The sequence below is a fragment of the Eschrichtius robustus genome, chromosome 3, assembly GCF_028021215.1.
Source record: "Eschrichtius robustus isolate mEscRob2 chromosome 3, mEscRob2.pri, whole genome shotgun sequence".
NCBI lineage: Eukaryota > Metazoa > Chordata > Mammalia > Artiodactyla > Eschrichtiidae > Eschrichtius > Eschrichtius robustus.
The window spans coordinates 133,223,064-133,246,739 of NC_090826.1; the positions used below are offsets into that span (position 1 = coordinate 133,223,064).

The 23,676-nt window shown below is 36.1% G+C and overlaps 1 protein-coding gene across 3 annotated transcripts in view; it reads right to left on the bottom strand.

The window, feature by feature from the left end:
* The window catches only part of COP1 (COP1 E3 ubiquitin ligase), a 273,507-nt gene that overhangs the window by 221,200 nt on the left and 28,631 nt on the right, over positions 1–23,676 (bottom strand). For 2 of the 3 annotated variants that reach the window (XM_068541299.1, XM_068541297.1), the window contains exons 2-5: positions 22,493–22,552; positions 12,793–12,890; positions 6,520–6,596; positions 5,726–5,845 (exon numbers count right to left, since the gene is read on the bottom strand). In XM_068541299.1, coding sequence (XP_068397400.1) covers positions 5,726–5,845; positions 6,520–6,596; positions 12,793–12,890; positions 22,493–22,552 — 355 coding nt within the window. The remainder of the gene's footprint in view (positions 1–5,725; positions 5,846–6,519; positions 6,597–12,792; positions 12,891–22,492; positions 22,553–23,676) is intronic. The other variant, XM_068541298.1, reaches the window with a different exon arrangement.

A 23,676-nucleotide genomic window follows, 5' to 3' on the forward strand; every position in this document is an offset into this window, starting at 1 on the left:
TTAGAGCATTTAATCCATTTACATTTAAGGTAATTATTAATATGTATGCTCCTATTACCATTTTCTTAAATGTTTTGGGTTTGTTATTGTAGGTCTTTTCCTTCCCTTGTGTTTCCTGCCTAGAGAAGTTCCTTTAGCATTTGTTGTAAAGCTGGTTTTGTGGTACTGAAGTTTCTTAGCTTTTCCTTGTCTGTAAAGGTTTTAATTTCTCCGTCCAATGAATGAGATCCTTGCTGGGTAGAGTAATCTTGGTTGTAGGTTTTTCCATTTCATCACTTTAGATATGTCCTGCCACTCCCTTCTGGCTTGCAGAGTGTCTGCTGAAACATCAGCTGTTAACCTTATGAGGATTCCCTTGTATATTATTTGTTGTTTTTCCCTTGCTGCTTTTAATATTTTTTCTTTGTATTTAATTTTTGATAGTTTGATTAATATGTGCCTTGGCATGTTTCTCCTTGGATTTATCCTGTATGGGACTCTCTGTGCTTCCTCGACTTGATTAACTATTTCCTTTCCCATATTAGGGAAGTTTTCAACTCTAATCTCTTCAAATATTTTCTCAGTCCCTTTCTTTTTCTCTTCTTCTTCTGGGACCCCTATAATTCAATTGTTGGTGCATTTAATGTTATCCCAGAGGTCTCTGAGACTGTCCTCAATTCTTTTCATTCTTTTTTCTTTATTCTGCTCAGCAGTAGTTACTTCCACTGTTTTACCTTCAAGGTCACTTATCCATTCTTCTTCCTCAGTTATTCTGCTATTGATTCCTTCTAGAGAATTTTTAATTTCATTCATTGTGTTGTTCATCATTGTTTGTTTGCTCTTTAGTTCTTCTAGGTCCTTGTTAAACGTTTCTTGTATTTCCTCCATTCTATTTCCAAGATTTTGGATCATCTTTACTACCATTATTCTGAATTATCTTTCAGGTAGACTGCTTATTTCCTCTTCATTTGTTAGGTCTCGTGGGTTTTTACCTTGCTCCTTCATCTGCTGTGTATTTCTCTGTCTTCTCATTTTGCTTAACTTACTGTGTTTGTGGTCTCCTTTTCACAGGCTGCAGGTTCATAGTTCCCATTGTTTTTGGTGTCTGCCGCCAGTGGCTAAGGTTGGTTCAGTGGGTTGTGTAGGCTTCCTGGCGGAGGGGACTAGTGCCTGTGTTCTGGAGGATGAGGCTGGATCTTGTCTTTCTGGTGGGCAGGTCCACGTCCGGTGGTGTGTTTTGGGGTGTCTGTGACCTTACTATGATTTTAAGAAGCCTCTCTGCTAATTGGTGTGGCTGTGTTCCTGTCTTGCTAGTTGTTTGGCATAGGGTGTTGCAGCACTGTATCTTGCTGGTTGTTGAGTGGAGCTGGGTCTTGACGTTGAGATTGAGATCTCTGGGAGATTTTTGCTGTTTGATATTACATGGAGCTGGGAGGTCTCTGGTGGACCAATGTCTTAAACTTGGCTCTCCCACCTCAGAGGCACAGCCCTGACGCCTGGCTGGAGCACCAAGATCCTGTCATCCACAGGGCTCAGATTAAAAGGGAGAAAAAAAAGAAAGAAAGACGATGAAATGAAATGAAATAAAATAAAATGAAATAAAATAAGATAAAATAGTTCTTAAAATAAAAAATAATTATCAAAAGAAATTTAACAAGTAATAAAAAAAAGAGAAAGAAAGAAGGAAGAGAGCAACCAAACCAAAAAACAAATCCACCAGTGATAACAAGCGCTAAAAACTATACTTAAAAAAAAAAACAAAAACGGACAGACAGAACCTTAGGACAAATGGTAAAAGCAAAGCTATACAGACAAAATCACACACAGAAGCATACACATACACACTCACAACAAAATATATATATATATAGTTGCTCCCAAAGTCCACCTCCTCAGTTTGGGATGATTCATTGTCTATTCAGGTATTCCACAAATGCAGGGTACATCAAGTTGATTGTGGAGATTTAATCCGCTGCTCCTGAGGCTGCTGGGAGAAATTTCCCTTTCTCTTCTTTGTTTGCACAGCACCTGGGGTTCAGCTTTGGATTTGGCCCTGCCTCTGCGTGTAGGTCACCTGAGAGTGTCTGTTCCCCGCTCAGACAGGACAGGGTTAAAGGAGCAGCTGATTCAGGGGCTCTGGCTCACTCAGGCCGGTGGGAGGGAGGGGTATGGAATGTGGGGCGAGCCTGCGGCGGCAGAGGCCAGCATGATGTTGCACCAGCATGAGGCGCGCCGTGTGTTCTCCCAGGGAAGCTGTCCCTTGATCACAGGACCCTGGCAGTGGCAGGCTGCACAGGCCCCCACGAGGGGAGGTGTGGATAGTGACCTGTGCTTGCACACAGGCTTCTTGGGGGCTGCATCAGCAGCCTTAGCATCTCATGCCCGTCTCTGGTGTCCGCACTGATAGCCGCAGCTCGCACATGTCTCTGGAGCTCGTTTAAGTGGCGCTCTTAATCCCCTCTCCTCGCGTACCAGGAAACCAAAAGGCAAGAAAAAGTCTCTTGCCTCTTAGGCAGTTCCAGACCTTTTCCCGGACTCCCTCCCGGCTAGCTGTGGCACACTAGCCCCCTTCAGGCTGTGTTCACGCAGCCAACACCAGTCCTCTCCCTTGGATCCGACTGAAGCTGGAGCCTCAGCTCCCAACTCCCACCCGTCCTGGCGGGTGAGCAGACAAGCCTCTCGGGCTGGTGAGTGCTGGTTGGCACCGATCCTCTGTGCAGGAATCTGATTTGCCCTCCGCACCCCTGTTGCTGTGCTCTCCTCCGTGGCTCCGAAGCTTCCCTCCTCTACCACCCGCAGTCTCCGCCCACAAAGGGGCTTCCTAGTATGTGGAAACCTTTCCTCCTTCACAGCTCCCTCCCACTGCTGCAGGTCCCGTCCCTATTCTTTTGTCTCTGTCTCTTCTTTTTTCTTTTGCCCTACCCAGGTACGTGGGGAGTTTTTTGCCTTTTGGGAGGTCTGAGGTATTCTGCCAGCGTTCAGTAGGTGTTCTGTAGGAGTTGTTCCACATGTAGATGTATTTCTGATGTATTTGTGGGGAGGAAGGTGATCTCCACATCTTACTCTTCTACCATCTTGAAGCTCCTCTCTACTGTCATTTTAATAGCATTAAGGGAGTAAGATAACTACATATGTTTGTTCAGTCTATCATAGAGAAGTATTTTTATATCACTTATCACTATGTGAAAATATTTACTTTAGTTTATCTCCTCAGCTACTCCACCCTATCCCCCCCAACACACACACACACATAGCAGAATCCCGTCTTTTCCACTACCCTAAACACAACATCTTGCACACAGTAGATGCTAATAGAAAACTATGTTTAAATCATAGGAGAGTCTTGGCAACAATTTTTGGGATATGACACCTAAAGCAAAAGCAAAAAAATCAAAAATAAACAAGTATGACTATATCAAACTTACAAGCTTCTGCACAACCAAAGAAATGATCAACAAAATGAAAATGCGACCAACGGAATGGGAGAAAATATTTGCAGATCATATATCTGATAAGAGGTTAATATCCAAAATACTGTATATATAGAATTCATATAATTCAATAGCAAAAAAAACCCCAAATAATCCAATTTAAAAATGGGCAAAGGATTTTCCAAATAAGATATTCAAATTATCAACAGGTACATGAAAAGGTGTTCAACCTCACAAATCATTAGGGAAATACAAATCGAAACCACAAGGAGACATCACCTCACACAGGTCACAATGGCCACCATAAAAAGACAAGAAAGAACAAATGCTGGTGAGGATGTGGAGAAAAGGAAACCCTTGTGCACTGCTGGTGGGAATGTAAGTTGGTATAGCCACTATGGAAAATAGTATGGAGGTTCCTAAAAAAAATAAAAATAAAACTACCATATGATCCAACAATCCCATTTCTGGGTATATATCCAAAGGAAATTAAATTGCTATGTCATAGAAATATCTGCACCTTCATGTTCATGCAGCATTATTTACAATTGCCAAGATATGCTAATAAACTAAGTGTCCATCAATGCATGATTGGATAAAGATGTGGTATATATACAATGGAATACTATACAGCCATAAAAAAGAAGGAAATCCTGCCACTTGCGACAACATGGATGGACTTTATGAGCAGTATAAATGAAATAAGTCAGAAAGAGAGACAAGCACTGTATGATCTCACTTACATGTGGAATCTTAAAAGAAGAAAACAAAAAAACTAAAAACACCAAGCTCACAGAAAAAGATCAGATTTGTGGTTACTAGGAGCAGGTGATGGGGGAATTGAATGAAGGTTAAAAAGCACAAACTTCCAGTTTTAAGATAAATAAGTACTGAGGATATGACATACAACATGATGACTATAGTTAACACTACTGGAAGGTATATTTGAAAGTTGCTAAGAGAGTAAATCCTAAAAGTTCTCATCACAAGGAAAAAAACTTTTTCTTCCTCTTTTTTCTTGTATCTATATGAGATGATATATGTTAACTAAATTTACTGTGGTAATCTTTTACAATATATGCATCAAGTCATTATGCTGTATACCTTAAACTTACACAGTGCTATACATCAATTACATCTCAACAAAACTGAAAGAAAAAAATAAATGAAAGATAAAGTACCCCCCACGCCCCCCTCCAAAAACACAGGAGAAATTCCCACCACAAAAAAGACACAGCATGGGAGACTCATTTTGGTCAGCTCAGCCTCACCTACTCCTTTCTCCTACTAAGAGATTCCCATTCTATTAAGTGGTATCCAGATCCAAGCTATGTTAATCAGAATCTATCCACAGAATTTTTAAAAATCAAGCTACAAAGTTCTTTTTCTTCTTTGATCAAAAAATATAAATATAAATGAGGAAGTACAGGTGACCACATTATCCACCATGTAATAAAAATCTGAGAAAAGAAAATCAGACCTGTCCTAAAGAAACAGTCATGAAAAGTAAAAAAGAAAAACTCCCAACAACATTCAAGTGTCTGATTTCATTTCCATATAGTCTCCAGAGAAGTGATGGTTCCAATCTTCCCGACATTTGGTTGTTAAGCTCTTCCTTTTTATGTGTGTGCGCTACTCAGTCCCTTATTCTGTCAATTTCTATCCCCTTTTTGTTTAAGCTAGGTCAGGGTGGGTATTTGCTTGTGCTAAGGTATATATTCTTTATAATGAAGCATACTCAATTCCTAACGAACACATGCAAATTCCCATTTTATATTGTTTACATTTATTTACCAGAAATAAATGCAATTTTTCATTTATTTAGATTCCATTACATGAAACAGGATATAATTTCGTTCCAGTTCCCATCTTTCTAAATGCCCTTAGTTAAGCCACAGACTGCTGCTACTGCCAATCGACACCTGCTGGAAGGATTTTATGTAGATAGAAATAATCACTGTTTTCTCCTCCAAATCCCATATGTGAAGAGGGGAAGATTCACTAGAAGAAAAAATAACCAATATAATTGTTCCCTATTAAAATGAAACTGTACTTTCTCATGATCTTAACATTCAGCTTTTGTTAATATAAACTGGCCATTGCAAGTAAATTGTATTATAAGGAATTTGTTCTTTCTTTGAATTGAAAAAGGGGAACCTGTTAGAAGTAGTAGCTTTCAGATGTTTCTTGTTGAATAAAACTGGATGGACTGAGTAACACTACCCTATTATTTTTAAACATTTCTAGATCTTTTTCAATGCAACTGAAAGAGCACCATTTAAAACAAAATTTTTTAAAGTTCAGGGGCCACTTACTGCTTCCAGTTGTTTCTTCTTCTGCACTAGTAACTCCAACATGAGGTTGACATTGGCCAAATCAAGATTATCTTGGTCAGTTCCCAACAAATCCTGAAATATTTGCCACCTGTGGCCATTCTAAAAACAAAGAAAAGAAGAAACACGACTTCCTAAGACAATTGTTTCAGAGAGTCAAAAATAAATGTTTGCTACTTCCTAATATGTTTATTAGATAACATATCAAAAATAAACTATAACATTCCAACCTATTCCTTCCCAGCTAGTGTGTCCCCAATGCCTTCTAATTATAATTTAATCACTATTTCTCCCTTAAATAAATTTAAACAATGGATACGAAAGGCATATTTAAGACATGTTAAGTCAGCATCTCTAGAGGTATAATTCTCTTCAGAATAAGTGCCTGGATTTTAATTACTTGTCTAACCATATTTTCAACTTTGTATTTGGTAAGGTATTAATTTAAGCTCATTTGCTTCAATAATTTGGGCTAATCCTCTTAAACTGAGAGTCTCTTTTTTCAAATTACCACCCATAGTTTAACCCTGCCATATAATTCTTCAAATGTCATGTATTACAAGCAAACTCTGATTCAATGTAATCCCACCAGACCTTTCAAAAGATAAGAGTAAATTTTAGACAATGCAAGTAAGGAAGTTCTTTATTGAATAGAATCTTAAATCTCCTTTAAGAAAAATCAATAATACCTAATTAATATTAAACCATAAAAACAGCAAATTGAGATTTATTAAAAATAGTAATAATTAAAAATAGTAATAAGAGTTGAAACATACGGTGCTACTCACTGAGTGGTCCAATTTGAACCTCTTTTCCTCAAATCTTTGCTTCTGTTTGAGAATGAGCTCATTCACTGAAAACAGAAACAAAACAAAAAGCACACATAATCTATATTTTTATTAAATGTATCGTCCAATTGTTCTATTTAGATGGATTCTATTTAACTTTAAAAAGTCCCAAACCTTAAATAATGCTAAACAGAAAATGCTAAGTTTTTATTTTATTTCAAATTAGAAACAGCTTTGCCGCAGCTACTACTATTACAACTACTACTATTATTACCACTACCATTACTACAAGAGGAGAATTCTTCAGAATATGTACTTTCTCTTACGTGTCTCAATGATGACACTATCAGCACTTGGAGAAAGACAAGTCTTCACCGTATGAGACTCCCATGCTCTACAGGGTAACTGGCTAATTCTATGAGGTAGGCACTAAAGATTTTTATTTGTTGTTCTTTTTGTTTATGACTTTTCTATAAATATGGCAAACACTGTCAGTTACCTATCCATAAACCATTCTAACCTTTTTTAAAAATAAGAATATGATTTTTTTCCAAATGTCAGAATGCCAACTGTCACATACTTTCAGAGAGGCTAGATCCCTCACTGGCCCCATGGTATGAATCTTGACTAACCTAAGCCAATCTAGTCATATACTCTTGCCAGCAATTGATGGAGGGTAAACTATGTGACCTAGTTTTGACCAACGAAAGGTATGCTGTCTTTCAGAAGAGAAGGATAGAAGAAAAACAAGTTATTTTTCTCCCTTCATTAAGGGATGATATCTGGAACTGCTTAAAGCCATCTTGCAATCTTGAGGGGAGCTAGCCAAAGGACCGACACATCTGCTGGAGACGGAAGGTCAGAAAGATGGAAAGAACTTGATAATATCACTAAGATACCAACTTAACTAATTCTAAAAATTCTTTCTGTATAAATCAATACATTTTCCTTAATGTTCAAGCCACTTTTAATTGGATTCTTTTGTTTTTAACACCCAACTGATAAAAAAAAAAAAACTGATAAAGAAAAGGACAACTAGCACTAAGCTTGTCACCTTATTAGCCTTTAATTTATAGACATTATCCTGTGGGTTATTCTTCACATTTTAGAGATGAGGAAATATTAGAAAGAGCATAAGGAAGTTACTCATGGTGACATACAATACAAGACAGAGCTGGGAAACAAACCCAACTATCTAATACTTCCCACTATACCACAATCTACTACAAATATTTTCGAACAAATCAGAGAGGTTCCAGGGCCACACTAGGAGCCAAGCTTTAAAGATAAGTAAGACTCAACCTAACTAAGACTTAATCCAAGACTCAAGCAACTCAGAGTAGGAAGACAAATATATGTGATGCAGCAGTTATAATATGATAATCAGTACTATCATTGAAATAGATTTAAAAAGAACAAAGGACAAGGATCAATTAAAATATTAACAAGCAGGCTTCACACAGAAGGTGACATTAGAACTGGGCCATAACAGGCACACAGGGACTTACTAAACAGGAAGAGAAGTGGAAAAGAACTCACATTAAGGGTGTGTAGGGGGAATTCCCTGGCGGACCAATGGTTAAGACTCAGCGCTTTCACTGCCATGGGCCTGGGTTCAATCCCTGGTCGGGGAACTAAGATTCCGCCGCCAAAAAAAGGGTGTGTGTGTGGAGGGGGTAAAGTCATAAAACAGCAGGAGATAAGATGATTTAAAATCAATATAGCTGAAACACAGGGTCAGAGTGATTTTGTCAACGATTAACAGGGGCTAAGAACTAAGGCTGGAACTGTAGACAGATCAGAGCCTGATTCTGAAGAGCCTGTTATCTCACAAGCAGTTACTATTATAATCCACGGAAGATAAAGGAGAGAACTTGAAATAACGTAGTGGGAATAAAGAGGAGTATGTGAATAAGAATTTAATGTTTCAGTTATAGAATTAGCTTTTTAAATAAAAATTGTAACTTAAATAATTGTAATACTTAAATATGTGCACCACATTCGATTTTACCAAGAAATCTCATATACCACTGAATGTGAATATTCTATATCCATAATTATAATTCTCTGGATCCTTATAATAGCCATAGTACTAAGAACAAATAATGCCTTTCTACTGCTAAAGCTTTCATTCTAGCAATTGTCTTTTCAGAGGCAGGATAGTATAGTAAAAGCACATACTCAAGCCAGACTGCTTAGGACCAAATCCCAATTCCGCCACTTACTGGCTGTATAACTTTACACAAGTTACTTGACTTCTCTGTGCTTTAGTTTCCTCGCTGGAGGAATGAGGATGACAACAATTACCTATGTCGTAGGACTGAGAATTCAATGAGTTAACATACATAAAGCACCTGGGAAAGCACTTGGCAGTAGTAAAGACGTTATGTGAGCTGCCTACATTTTTTTAAACAAGGATTTTAAATTTTGCATGTATGTTGCCTTTTACATTAAAGAATAAGAGGGTCATTCGTTAGAGAGATAAAACTATTCAATTTACAAATTTTATACAGAGAGAACGTTAGAAAAGAGATTGCTGGGGGGTGGGGGGCAGGGGTTGGTAGCTGGAGAGATCATGCATCACTGAGGGACTGGGAGAGCTAAGCCTTGGCAGGAGTGTAGGACAGCAACTGCAGAGTTGGGAGGAGAGACACCCCCTCACCCCACATGAGCCTTCCAGGATCAGGAGAGAAAGAGAGTTCTCAAGACCAAGGGGATAGAAAGGTGAAGAGTGAGAGTGTGCCTTCTTTTTTTTTTTGGAGCGGGGGTAGGTAGAGGAAGACGAAAAACGAGGGACTGTACTGTAGTGCTTAGGGTATGAAAGGAAAAATCAAAATATCTGTCTTGACAAAAAAGCGCATGACTCTAATGACCAGAAAACCTAATCCTACTTGAGTGTTTGGCTTCCAATTCTTTGCTTTCATTAAAATTGAAGAAAGGAGTGGACTTGTTAATAGGGTATTAAAAAATTTTTTTTGACTAACTAAGTGCTTTTATTGAAGCACATAATTCAGGAGGAGATCAAAGAACTAAGTGACGTAGCAGGAACAAAGTTCCTTCAATCCCCATCAAATTATTTACGTAAGCAAAGTTTCTCATGACTTACCCTTTCAAAAATAAAAAGGAAAAATCTTAAACTTACACAATATTATATGTCAGTTATATCTCAATTTTTTAAAAAGCTGCGATGATCCTAAATAAATAAATAAAAAGAATACAAATGAAACTGAATCCTTGTTCTAGTAATAACCATAAATGGCAATGGAACTAATTGAGAAGGACACCATCACACATTAAGCAGCCGATTTTCAATAAATTTTTATGTCTAATACTTTATAAAATTTGTAAATATTTATTTGATCAATTGCATGTCTAATAAATACAATAACAACTCAGATGAAACATTTAAGATTTTTAAAATACTTAATAGAAAATTATGTTCAGAAGAAACTTCAAGGCCTATAAGTTCTATTTTCTGTTACAGAAAAGTATGACAGATAAAGCAATAAGAATTTCAAGCATGAAAATATATTATATAAGGATAAAATTATGTGAGCAATATGCAATTTAAGTATAAGTTCAAACAGACAAAGAATGAAATTTCCCATTGTTAAAGAAAAGCATTTATTTTTGAATCAATGATAAGTATCAAATCACTATACTATTCAGATTCTACTGGATACATTTTAAAAAGAGATAAAAGCTTATTTTTAAATAACCATATTTACAACACTCCTAAAATTATATCCTTTACAAACACTTAAACTTATAAAGAAAAAATGTGGATGCTCATTTAAAATGTGGCATCAATTTGGGAAGAAGTACATCATTTTTCAGAATTTTTATATGGGTCACCCAAGCAAAAAGGTTTGAAGACCACTGCTACAGAAAATGGGTAGCCCAGCCCTCTATCCATGACTAAGGTAAACGTAAAGCATTAAAAGTGAAGGGTCCTAACCTAGCAATAAAAAAGGTGCAAGTCTACCAAGAACACTTCAGAATCATAGAACTTATACTTATTTTACCATGCTCAAGAGGAAATCTGAAATTACTTTTAAAAGGCTCAAGGTCTTTTTAATCCAACCAAGAACTACAGGCACTATACAAATCATGTAATCTCAGACTAAAGCAATGGGAATAGTTTTTTCAGTACAGAAAAAACAAATGATGTTCCACTTTCAGAAACAGATCTCAGTAGCATCCTGAGTGCACGGGAACCGAAGAATTAGACCATCTTGACCATCTGTACAAAGGTAAAGACTGGAAAGGGTGATGGGCAGTAAAACAGAAATAGATATATCAGGATGAAATGTTATTTCTATGGCTGACATAAATAATCACACTGGAAGCTGCACTATAATTAAAAGACTTCAAATACGGGCATAAAACACACTCCAATTACCCAAAACCAAAAATTTTTATCCATATAAAGAGAAGGTTAAAAACACTTCTCTGGTGGTCCAGCAGTTAAGACTCTGCGCTCCCAATGCAGGGGGCCCGGGTTCAATCCCTGGTCAGGGAACTAGATACCGCATGCCGCAACTAAGAGGCCACATGTCGCAACAAAGGTCCCGTGTGCGGCAGTGAGGATCCCTCGTGCCACAGCTAAGATCCAGCGCAGCCAAATAAATAAATAAATAAATACTTTTTTAAAAAAAGAAAAAAAACTGTATCATTGCCAAGATAATTTCTAGCTTAGGAAATCAGTAATTATGACTTCACTATTCACTGAATATATACATTTGAGAATATATAAAGTATGAAATTACTTTACATCTTAGTGCTGCATTTTCATATTCCTTCCATATCAGTATAATGGTGTTTTCTCTCTCTCTCTCTCTCTCACTATTTAGAAATTCACATAACAGAATTTGGACTCATTAAATTTGGTAAATATCAATACCAAAATCTTCAGACCATTGGATTCCTTTCCGTATTTAACCATTCCAAAAGAAGAAGTAATTTTCGAAAGTTATGACAACTCATAGAAAAGTGATTCTAGTTGCACAAAGCAGCATCAATCCATGTTTGTGAGTTCATGGACAAAGGGTTCTGCTTTGTGGGACTTCAGTTTCCATTTCACCTAACTTAGCTCATGAAGTCCAGTCCCACAGAGTATCATACCACTCAGTGTTTCTTCTTTTCCTAAGTTCATTCTCCTAGTTTGCCACAAGACTTTATCTACCTAGAAGAACTTGGTATTCCAACAGAAAATCTTCAAAATATTTCCTTCAGGGTTCCTTTCTGCTATGCAATCATCCGATGATTTTCCTTTATGAAAAGATATTGGATTGTACTGAAGAGTGAAAGAGACAAAAGGATTGAAGCCAATGTAATTTTAGAGCAGAGATAAAAAAAAGGAAAGCCACGACTGAAAAGGTTCCAATTCATGATGTATTATAAACCACCAAACAAATCAAACTGCAACCAAAGCACTGGCAAGTCAGAATCTAATACACAAGTAGACATCACATCCTTAACTCTGAGTGTGTTACTCTTTAGAACGAAGAATTATCCTTTCTGATATACATACCCAATAGTGCCCTACTTCATGCCTACCCATACCTGAAAATTAATCTTTGGAAAATTAATCTTCATTCCCAAAAACTCAAACTAAAGATTTTCCACAATACCTTAGGCTTTTCAACATGTAGAATTTTTAGATTTTTCATAATTGGTCTCTGACTAGATACTATTCCCAATCACTTACCATTTACCTTAAGGGTTCCCTATTCGTGTCTCTCCTCTCCAGTCACCACTCCTCCCTCAAAAGTTCCATATCCATGTCTTTCTTTCCCCAGTTTTACTTTTCAATTGCCTCCCCAGGTCACAGACTCTCTTCCCCCATCCAGGAGTCCTCATATACAAGTTTTATCTCCCTTCCGCCTCTTCATTAACCTTTTCCTCCATTGCTTCTCACTTCTGCCCCAGAAGTAGAAACAACAGGAACACACAACATGATATAGAGACAGGTATCTGGAACTCTGGCATTCTCCTTTAGCCTCACATTCTGTCCAGCCATCAGTGTAAGAATCTAAGAGTTGTACCAATTTTTTTTTAATGAAACTTAAATATAATATGATATGGTACATATGGTATAGAATCAATGTCACAACCCGGGGAAGATTGGGAAAAGCACCCTGGTGAGTAGGAGAGAGAGATTGCTTACCTCTAAGCTACGTTCTCTAAATAAATTAGTGCTAACACACCATTTTGGGAACTAAGTATTTTTAAAAATTAAAAATCATTCCAAAGACTCACCCAAGAAATTAGGATACAGATGGTCAATATTATCCACAACATAGTTACACTTGGGACATCTATTATTGTCCTCCAAACTCTGATGAATACACTTGTAGCTATTAACAAGAGAAAAAATAAAATAGCTTGATTAAATCAGTGATAAATTAATAAACTAGTCACAAAATAATGCCTATTAGTTTTCTATTCCTCATTTTCGACATAAGTTATCTAGCAGTTATCAAATTTATTTCAGCTTATACTTTTATATTATAAAGAAGATACATAGGGCATTTATTAGATAATAGTATACAAAAGTTATTTTAAAATATTATTTAAAAATAAACTCAAATAACAAGCCTACTCGATATAAAATTTTAAAAGATATACTTTTAAGTTTATTCAATTTAAACAGTATATAAAAACACCAAGAAAAACAAACGCTTGTAATTTAGTTAAGCAAACAGACTATCTGTATTCTTAGAGTGCTGATATCCTCAATACAAAAACAGCTCGTTCAAATGAAAAGAAAATAAGAACAGAAAAATCAGCAAGACAAAAATTAGTCAATAAGCATGGGAAATCATCACTTTCATTAGGATGAAAAATTGATTTAAAATTATATATTAGTTTTTATCAATCAGAATAGAAAAATAAAGAAAAAACTGTCAGAGTTAAGGAGTACATATAGATATGAATAATTTCATGTACTGCTGCAGGAACTGCCACTTTCTAGAAGGCAAGTTGTATGGAAAACCTTAAGGCTGTGTATCCTCTTTGACGTAGTGATTTTACTTCTAGGAATTTATCCTATGGAAATAAGCAGATATATATATGTAGAAAGATGTTCAATTCAAAGTTATCTGTAAATAGCAAAATAAATTAGAAGCAACCAAAACACTAGGAAATTGACTACATAAATTTGTAAACATCAATCCAATGCAATGTATACAGCCAATAAAAATCACACTGTAATATGTAACTATATGCCATGAAAAATAATCTAATAACTATTAATAGGTACAGCTGGACAAATATGATTATGAGAAATTTTTGCCTTCTTAGATTATATATTTCTGTAATGTTTGGTTTTTTACAATTGTGTATTGTCTTATAACAAAAAACTTTGAAAATGTCATTCAACTAAACCCCAAAGAAATATCAAATCGACATTAGGAAAAATGTCACTATATAATTATGTTACTAAATAAAAATAACCTCTTACACAGTGGATACAATTCCATTTGTTTTAAAAAATTATGTATGTGTACATTTTTTAAAACTTTTAAATTTTATTTATTAAACTATAGTTGATTTACAATATTGTGTTAGTATCAGATGAACAGCTTCAGATTCTTTTCCGTTATAGGTTATTACAAGGGATTGAATATAGTTCCATGTGCTATATGGCAAATCCTTGCTGTTTATATATTTTATATATAGTAATGTATATCTATTAATCCCATAGTCCTAATTTATCACTCCCCTCTGGTAATAAGTTTGTTTTCTAGGTCTGTCAGTCTGTTTTTGGTTTGTAAGTTAGTTGATTTGTATTATTTTTTAGATTCCACAAATAAGTGATATAATACTTGTCTTTCTCTGCCTGACTTACTTCCTTTGTATGATAATCCCTAGGTCCATCCATGTTGCTGCAAATGGCAATATTTCACTCTTTTTAATGGCTAATATTCCACTGTATATATACCACATCTTCTTTATCCATCCATCTGTTGATGGACATTTAGGGTGCTTCCATGCCTTGGCTATCGTAAATAGTGCTGCTATGAACATTGGGGTGTATGAACCTTTTTGAATTAACAGTTTTCTCCAGATATATGCCCAGGAGTGGGATTGCAGGGTCATATGGTAACTCTATTTTTAGTTTTTTAAGGAACCTCCAAACTGTTTTCCACAGTGACTGCACCAATTTACATTGCCACCAACAGTGTAGGAGGGTTCCTTTTTCTTCACACCCTCTCCAGCACTTATTTATTTGTAGACTTTTTGATGATGGCCATTCTGACCAGTGTGAGGTGATACCTTACTGTAGTTCTGATTTGCATTTCTCTAATAATTAGCGATGTGGAGCATCTTTTCAGGAGACCTGTTGGCCATCTGTATGTCTTCTTTGGAGAAATGTCTATTTAGGTTTTCTGCTCATTTTTTGAATGGTTGTTTGTTTTTTTTGATATTGAGTTGCAAGAGCTCTCTGTATATTTAAGAAATTAAGCCCTTGTTAGCTGCATCACTTGCAAACATTTTCTCCCAGTCTGTAGGTTGTCTTTTGTTTTGTTTACGGTTTCCTTTGCTGTGCAAAGGCATATAAGTTTGATTAGGTCCCATTTGTTTATTTTTGCTTTTATTTCTTTTGCCTTGGGAGACTGAACTAAGAAAATATTACTGCAACTTATGTCACAGGATGTTTTGCCTATGTTCTCCTCTAGGATTTTTATGTTGTCATGTCTTATATTTAAGTCTTTAAGCCATTTTGAGTTTATTTTTGTGTATGCTGTAAGGGAGTGTTCTAACTTCACAGATTTACATGCAGCTGTCCAGCTTTCCCAACACCACCTGCTAAAGAGACTGTCTTTTCTCCATTGTATATTCTTGCCTCCTTTGTCGAAGAGTAACTGACCATCGTTGTGTGGGTTTATTTCTGGGCTCTCTATTCTGTTCCATTGATCCATATGTCTGTTTTTGTGTCAATACCACAATGTTTTGATTCCTGTAGCTTTGTAGTATTGTCTAAAGTCTGGGAGGGTTATGCTTCCAGCTTTGCTGTTTTTCCTCAGAATTGCTTTGGCAAGTCTAGGTCTTCTGTGGTTCCATAAAAATTTTATGATTATTTGTTCAACCTCTGTGAAAAATATCATGGGTAATTTGATAGGGATTGCATTAAATCTGTAGATTGCTTTGGGGAGTATTGCTATTTTAACAATATTAATTCTTCCAACCCAACAGCAGAGGATATCTTTCCATTTCTTTATATCATCTTCAATTTCCTTTATCAATGTTTTATCATTTTTAGCATATAGGTCTTTCATATCCTTGGTTAGGTTTATTCCTAGGTATTTTAGTTTTTTGATGTGATTTTAAATGGGATTTTTTTTTCACTTTCTCTTATATTTCATTGTTAGTGTAAAGAAATGGAACAGATTTCTGTATATTGATCTTGTATCCTGAACCTTGCTCAATTCATTTATTAGTTCTAATCGTTTCAGCCACAGCAACCAGACAAGAAAAAGAAATAAAAGGTATCCAGATTGGAAAGGAAGTGGTAAAACTGTCATTGTATGCAGATGACATGATACTCTATATAGAAAATCCTAAAGATTCCACACAAAAACTGAAAGCATTTAAATGTGAACATTTAAAATAAACCGAAAAAGACATTCACCATAATGTTAACAGTATGTGCCACTGGGTAATATAATTATGGGAAACTTTTTCTTTGTAGGTGTCTACAAGTTTCTATAGTAAACAGGTACTGCTCCTAACAATCAGGAAAAAAAAATTACTTCTAAGAAATTAAAAGGGTGATTTACATATAAGATGATCCCTAAAAAGATAGTACCTCTTTTATCCTGTGTCCAAATTACCATAAATTTGCTTCAGCTTCATAAACTGAAGCAGATTTTTATATCTACCTACTTCCCTCCACCTTATCAAAACAAAACGCTACATCCATCAGGTTGCTCTGTTCTAGTTATCATCTACTTTCTCATCTCACATTTGTTACTTGCAAGACAAGCAAAAAGAAGGACATTATAGGGAATCAATGTAGCAGTGGTCTTTGGCACAGTACAGGGGCCCAAAGATTAAACACCTGGCATATAACAGGTACTCAAATATTACATACAGAACAAATGACTTGCACAGTGTTCCAGAAACAATATCTTCAGCTCCTGCAACTATGACAAGGCTAGGAATACCATATTACCAAAAGATAGGCTCCATATCTGAGAGGAAACTTCCTACATGGAAATTTCAATGAAAGAAATAACATACTAATTTTTTTTCATTTTATTGCAAGGGAAAAGCATAAGGAAGATATGCAAATACAATAGATTAAGAGCTCCAACATGGGAACATTTATAGGCTGCTTAGGGGAAAAAGAAATGAGTTAATATTACCAGAATACATGCCAACATGACAAGATTTAATCCTTTAAAAAAACCTGCAGGGAATTCCCTGGTAGTCCAGTGGTTAGGACTCAGTGCTTTCACTGCCGTGGCCCAGGTTCAATCCCTAGTTGGGGAACTAATATCCCACAAGCTGTGCTGTGCAGCCAAAAAAAAACACCCTGCAAGTTCAAATAAAGCAAGTCATGAAGGAGAGGATATGAGAAAGTTATTAAAGACAAGAGACAGGGATTGACAGATAAGCAGAAGAAAGACATTTGGGGTTTTAGCAAATGGCTTTTGAAAAGAAATGGTAGTCAGAAAATGAGCAAATAAAATGACAAGGAAAACAAGCTAAATTGTTAAGCCAGAGAAAGAGTTTGTCAATATACAAGAAGTTATTCCTGAATCCAACAGAACATTCTCCTCTCCCTTCTTCAGCATCCTAATCATATCCCTTGTCAGCACCATACCATCCTCTCCTAGAAGAAAAAAATAGTCTAGGACACAACCAGAAGGAACTGTCCTCAGAAACAGAAGCTCAAATGACTTTTCTGCATTGTACTTGATAATATCCATCTATACTATAAAATTTAAATGAATCAAATTACACGCCACTGTATAAAACTGCAGTGATAACAAGATGTATCAAGTTTATTTTACAACATCTATTGCCTCACTACCACCTTGGGTAGACCCTCCCTAGTCTGAGAAATAGTAACTGTCTTATTCTGTACTTAATCTGTGTATGTGTTTGTCAGCCCCTCTTCTATTTGCTCATTAAAAGCAGAGATTTGTTTTACTCACCTCTGTACCCTCAATATCTAGCACAATATCCTGTTAAAGAGTTGGAACTCAATAAATTCTGAATCCATGAGAAAATAGATATAACCAAAAAAGAAACATACTTCTGCTGCCTTCTGGGTCATATAAAACACTGCGAGAAAGTCTCAATACAGTAACTCTAATTCATTCTCACTCATCTATCTCCTTGACCATCACCAGCCCAAATGCAATGTTTTGGATTCCAAAAGAAGAGTATATGCTTAAACTAGTGATCGAAATAGGTGGGCAAAAAGAGATAAGAAGGATATATATTTTGGGTCTACCTGAGAAATTTTCAATAGCTACTCACACTGCAACTCTTAAAAAAATTTATTCAGTACCACAGTGTGCTAATGGTACCTATGTCCCCTGATAAGTGTAGATCTGACCACAAAGAATGAATATTCCTCCACAGATGTATACAGTTGCTCTGTTTCTTCTATTAAGTATATACCTACCTACAAAATATAATTGATTTTTCTGTCTGTGTCAACAGGGATGAGTAGATACAGAAAACTGAATAATTAGAAAATTCTCAAAAAAGAAGGAACTATAAAAAGAACAGAAAAAAAAAAATCAGTACCAGTGGTTGTATATAAGAACCAGGTACAGAAAAAGACTAATAATAAGGTACGAGATGACGGATTAGTCAAAAGTCCCAAAAGGCAAACTGACACCCAGGCTTGATCACAGGTATGCTGCAAGATGACAACACTGAGGGACCCTGTTAATTATAACTAATTTGTATTGAAGCAAACAGTAAATCAGGAGCTAACATACATGAGGTCTGAGAAGCAGAGGGCGGGGGACAAGCTGGAGGCAGTAAAGGGGAAAGAGAAAGAGCAAACCTTATCTCTATGTCATACAGAAGCCAGATTTTTAAAATTACATCATTGAGTTTCAGTTAGATTATAGCTAATAGCAGGTTCACTGTGAAGTGGGAATGATTTAAAGTGAAAGAACTTCCCGCTATAATGTCTCCAACCTGTTACTAGGAAAGACTTATCATTTTTAAGTGGGACAAGGAATAAACAGTTGATGTGGCCCAATTTGATTTAGTGTTAATAATCTGGATGGAGCCTTGAAGTGGTATACTGCTTGGCTCCAGGTAACCAGCCAGGGTTCAAGTTAGCAAACAGTTGATACAACAGGCTACTGTTAATGACTGAAGTTCCACAGGCCTCTCATGTCTCATGGTAAATAATTAAAAGCTTTTGCTTTCAACAAAAGAACAAAATGTCTCACAGTTTATCAAGCCTGGCAATGGGACTGTCAGCTTCCAGGTTTATTGGCTCCTATGAACGTTATCATCCCTATCCTACCAACACCTGCTTTCTGGTAGGTATTTTAAAACACAATCACAGGGACTTCCCTGGTGGCACAGTGGTTAAGAATCCACCTGCCAATGCAGGGGACACGGGTTCGATCCCTGGTCCGGGAAGATCCCACATGCCACGGAGCAACTAAGCCTATGTGCCACAACTACTGAGCGTGCGCTCTAGAGCCCGCGAGCCACAACTATTGAAGCCCACACCCTAGAGCCTGTGCTCCACAACAAGAGAAGCCACCACAAGTGAGAAGCCCGTGCACCACAATAAAGAGTAGCCCCCACTCGCCACAACTAGAGAAAGCCTGCACACAGCAACAAAGACCCAACGCAGCTAAAAATAAATAAATAAAAATAAATAAATAAATATTTTTTTAAAAAAACACAATCACATCAGAGTATAACAAAGTAACTTGAATTGTAACAAAGATCTAAACTTTATTTTTATTTGAAGGTAAAAAGAAGGTATTTAAGAAACCAAAGAACTAAACTCACACCATGAGGATTACAGGACTCACTGAAAAGGCCAGGCCTGTCTAGTTATAAAGTCAATCAGTAATTTATTGTACTTCACAACACAGTGAAGCAAGATCACTGAACTGATTCAGCAGACTCTTAAACTTTTTTAAATGCCACAGTGAATATGTTAGAGAAGGGCAGTTAGGAAAAATGGAAACCTCACTTTACAATCTGTTTCACACTTCAACACCTTCAAATCTGTGAAAGAAGAGAGGTGAAAGGGTAGGAAGACAATGGGGGTTGGGGGCCAGAGAGCAGCAGCAGATGATATGTTGACTGACTTGACAAAAGTAAGTTTTAGACCCAGACCTAGATTCCTGGTCCACCAACTTCAAGAACTTGCTCTTTTAGCTTTATATCAGTAGTTCTCAACTAAGGGCAACTTTGTCCTCTAAGGGATATCTGGCAATGGTTGGAGACATTTTTGGTTGTCACAACTGGGAGTAGAAGGGTTGTTACTGGGTTACTACAGAAGCCAGGGATACTGCTAAACAATCTAAAATACCAAGGACAGTTACCCACAACAAAGAATTATCTGGTCTAATATGTCAATACTACCAAGGTTGAGAAAGCCTACCATAAATGACCCAATTTTCCAGAATAATCAAAATCCAAAGTCTCTAAGAGAAGTATATGATTTCCTATGGAATGCTAAGGTGCTGGATCAATTAATGGACCAAAGAGAACACTACTGCTAAACAATCACCCTGAAAAGACCAAAACCATACATGTGTCAAGATCCACATGACCAGAATTTCAGTAGCAATATATAGAAGAAAGTGATTCACAAATGATAATAATGTCAATGCAATATACACCAGGAAATAAAAATCATTTAAGAAGGCAAGATGCCCTTTTTTTAAAAACCAACAAAAAGATTCTGAAAGAATACACAATCACTTCTTACCAGAGATAATCTTTGAGGAAGTAGAAAAGAAAGGCTAGGGGAAGGGAAACATTTACATTTCATATTATACCTTTCTGTACAATGAAAGTTTTTATAGCCAACAGTATACATTGTTCTTATCACTTTAACAACTTTTATTTTAATAAAGGACATAGATAATGCAAGCTAAGAAAGCTATTTTTATTCTAAAATTTATTTTTAAATGACTGGCAGATTGGATATACCTATCAACAAAGCACTGCACTCCAGATCAAACTAAAGGACTTACAAACTGGTAACAATACTCGTCTTCACTAATGCATATCAACCTACCAAATATCATATTCAACCTCAGTATAAAATTGTGGGTCTAACTTCAACATGAATTAGAATAATAAGGTATATTAGAACACAACAGAAATACTAAACAAAGAGCGTAAATAATTTAGGGAGATGACTGATTGCAAGTAGAATATACCACCCCCAATCAAATAAATAGGTAAATAAACTACAGGAATTAAACATACACAAATTACATGCCCATTAGGATGACCACTATTAAAAAAAAAAACAGAAAATAACAAGTGTTGGAAAGGATGTGGAAAAACTGGAACCCTTGTGCACTGTTGGTGGGAATGTAAAATGGTACTGCAGGTATGAAAAAGAGTATGGAGGTTCTGCAGAAGATTAAATACAGATGTACCACATGATCCAGCAATTCTGCTTCCAGGTATATACCTGAAAGAACTGAAAGCAGGATTTCAAGAAGCTATTTATACACCAATGTTCAAAGAAACATTATTTACAATAGTTAACAGCTGAAAGCAACCCAAGTGTCCACAGAGAGAAGAATGCACAAACAAAGTATGATATATATGGTCATCCCTCAGTATCCACAGCGAATTGCTGTCAGGACTCCCGTAGATACCAAAATCCAAGGATGCTCAAGTCCCTTATATAAAATGGTGTAGTATTAGCATATAACCTACTGTACATCCTACTGTATACTTTAAATCATTTCTGGATTACTTATAATAACTAATACAATGCAAATGCTATGTAAATAGTTGCCGGTGAGCTGCAAATTCAAGTTGTGCTTTTTGGAATTTTCTGGAATTTTTTTTTCAAATACTTTGGAATCGTGGTTGGTTGAACCCATAGATGCTGAACCCGCAGATACAGAGGGCAAACTGTATATGCAATGGAATGTTATTCAGCCTCAAAAAGGAAGGAAATTTTGACACATGCTACAACATGGATAAAACTTGAGCACGCTCTGCTAAGTGAAATAAGCTAGTCACAAAAGACAGATACTGTTTGATTCCATTTATATGAGGTATCCAGAGTAGTCACATTCACAAAAAGTAGAATGGTGATTGACAGAGGTTGGGATAAGAGGGAAATGGCACTTGTTGTTTAATGGGTATAGTTTCAGTTTTGCAAGATAAAAATGTTCTGGAGACTGATTTGCACAACAATGTTACAATACTCAATATTACTCCACTTAAAAATGGTTAAGATGGTAAATGTTAAGATAAGTATATTTTATCACAACTGAAAACCTTTTAAAATATACAGATTAGCATGACATATAACCTAAAGACAGCACTGAGCAAAGTGTTAAAGAACACAGAACTTTTTAATCCTCTAATATCCTTTTCCAATGACCTTCCAGCCTGCTTTAATGGCCCTCGCATCTATCCCCCACAAGTGAGTTAAAGGTGCTTCATGCTTCATCCTAATTACCCAGCACCCCCCAATTTCCTAAAACAGCAGTCAAAGCTCTTTAAACAATTAAGAAACCCAAAAGTTTGCTATTATAGTTTCATCTATAAGGCTGATATAAATCTAAGTATTTCACAGAAATTATACCACCAACCACATGTTTGCTTTGAGCTGTCAAACCTGTAAAGGTATATCGGTCAAGGAAATATGATTCAAAATAAGCAACAGTAGCTTTAAAAACATAACTTCTCACTGGCTACATTTACACACAAGTTAAAAATTGTCAAAAGACAATTTCACTAAATAAAATCATCTTACCAAAAGCTGTGGCCACACTTCGTCATGTATGCTTCCTCAATCATATCAAAGCAGATAGGGCTAAAAACAAAATAGAAAAATAATTAATACATTTTTTAAGTAGAGTGATTAAAAATTGGAAAAAGTCAGTAACAATACCAACAAAATCATATTTCAATACATAGCTAACTCTTCAAACTTTCTATTGATGAGATGAAATTTCTATTGAGCTGAATGAATTTTAGGGGACTGCTGGTAAAATGACAATTTGTTCAAGATGGCCTTAAGCATCATCAAGTTCTAAGATGAATTAAATGAATAATTTAACTGACTCCAATACTTTAACTTGACCATAAATTTTGATAGTATAATGCAATCACGAGTGCTTAAGTTCTACCATCTTTTTCAATCATCCCTGGTACAAAACCATCTAAATGCTCTATTTCCTATCTCAAAGAAAACGAATTTCCTGAGTGATAAATTTACAGTTCCAATTTCAATAACTTTTCTAGGTAGTGACGATGCTAATGATAACTAATACTTAACACAAACTATGCATGTCCATTAAAACAATGACATATATTAACTCACTTAATCCTTTCAACAGCATAGGTACCTATTACTAGACCCACTTTATAGATAAGGAAATTGAGACACAGAACGTTAAAAGTCACACAGCTAGGATGTAACACAGCCAATTTTCAAACTCAGATCCATGTTCTCAACCACTATTCTATACTACTTCCAGATACCATGAGTTAAATATCAAGTCATACTAACTATGCCACATGTTCTGGCCAAGGAAAGGGGGTTATCAATCTCTGAGAGGGTACGGGCTATCAGAAAAATGCAAAGCCTTGTAAGAAGCAACTTCCCTTTATCCTTCCCCCTTCCTCCCTCCAAAAACTCTGATGAAGTCTCCAGAGATACAACCATCTTGCGATCATGAAGACAACAACCATAAGCTAAGAAGACAGGATATGGGTTCCTTGATAACATCCTTCAGCAGCTGCATCATCCATGGATTGTCAATCTCTGGACTACACATTACATGAGAAAAGTAAATCCTAACTTGCTTAGGCCAGTAATTACCAAGTTTCCTGTTACTGGTATACAAATCCAATGCTTATTGATGTCAAGTGACAATTAAACTGTAAATGAAAATTTACCCATTCCCTTCAAGAAAAGTTTCCTGGGCATAAATA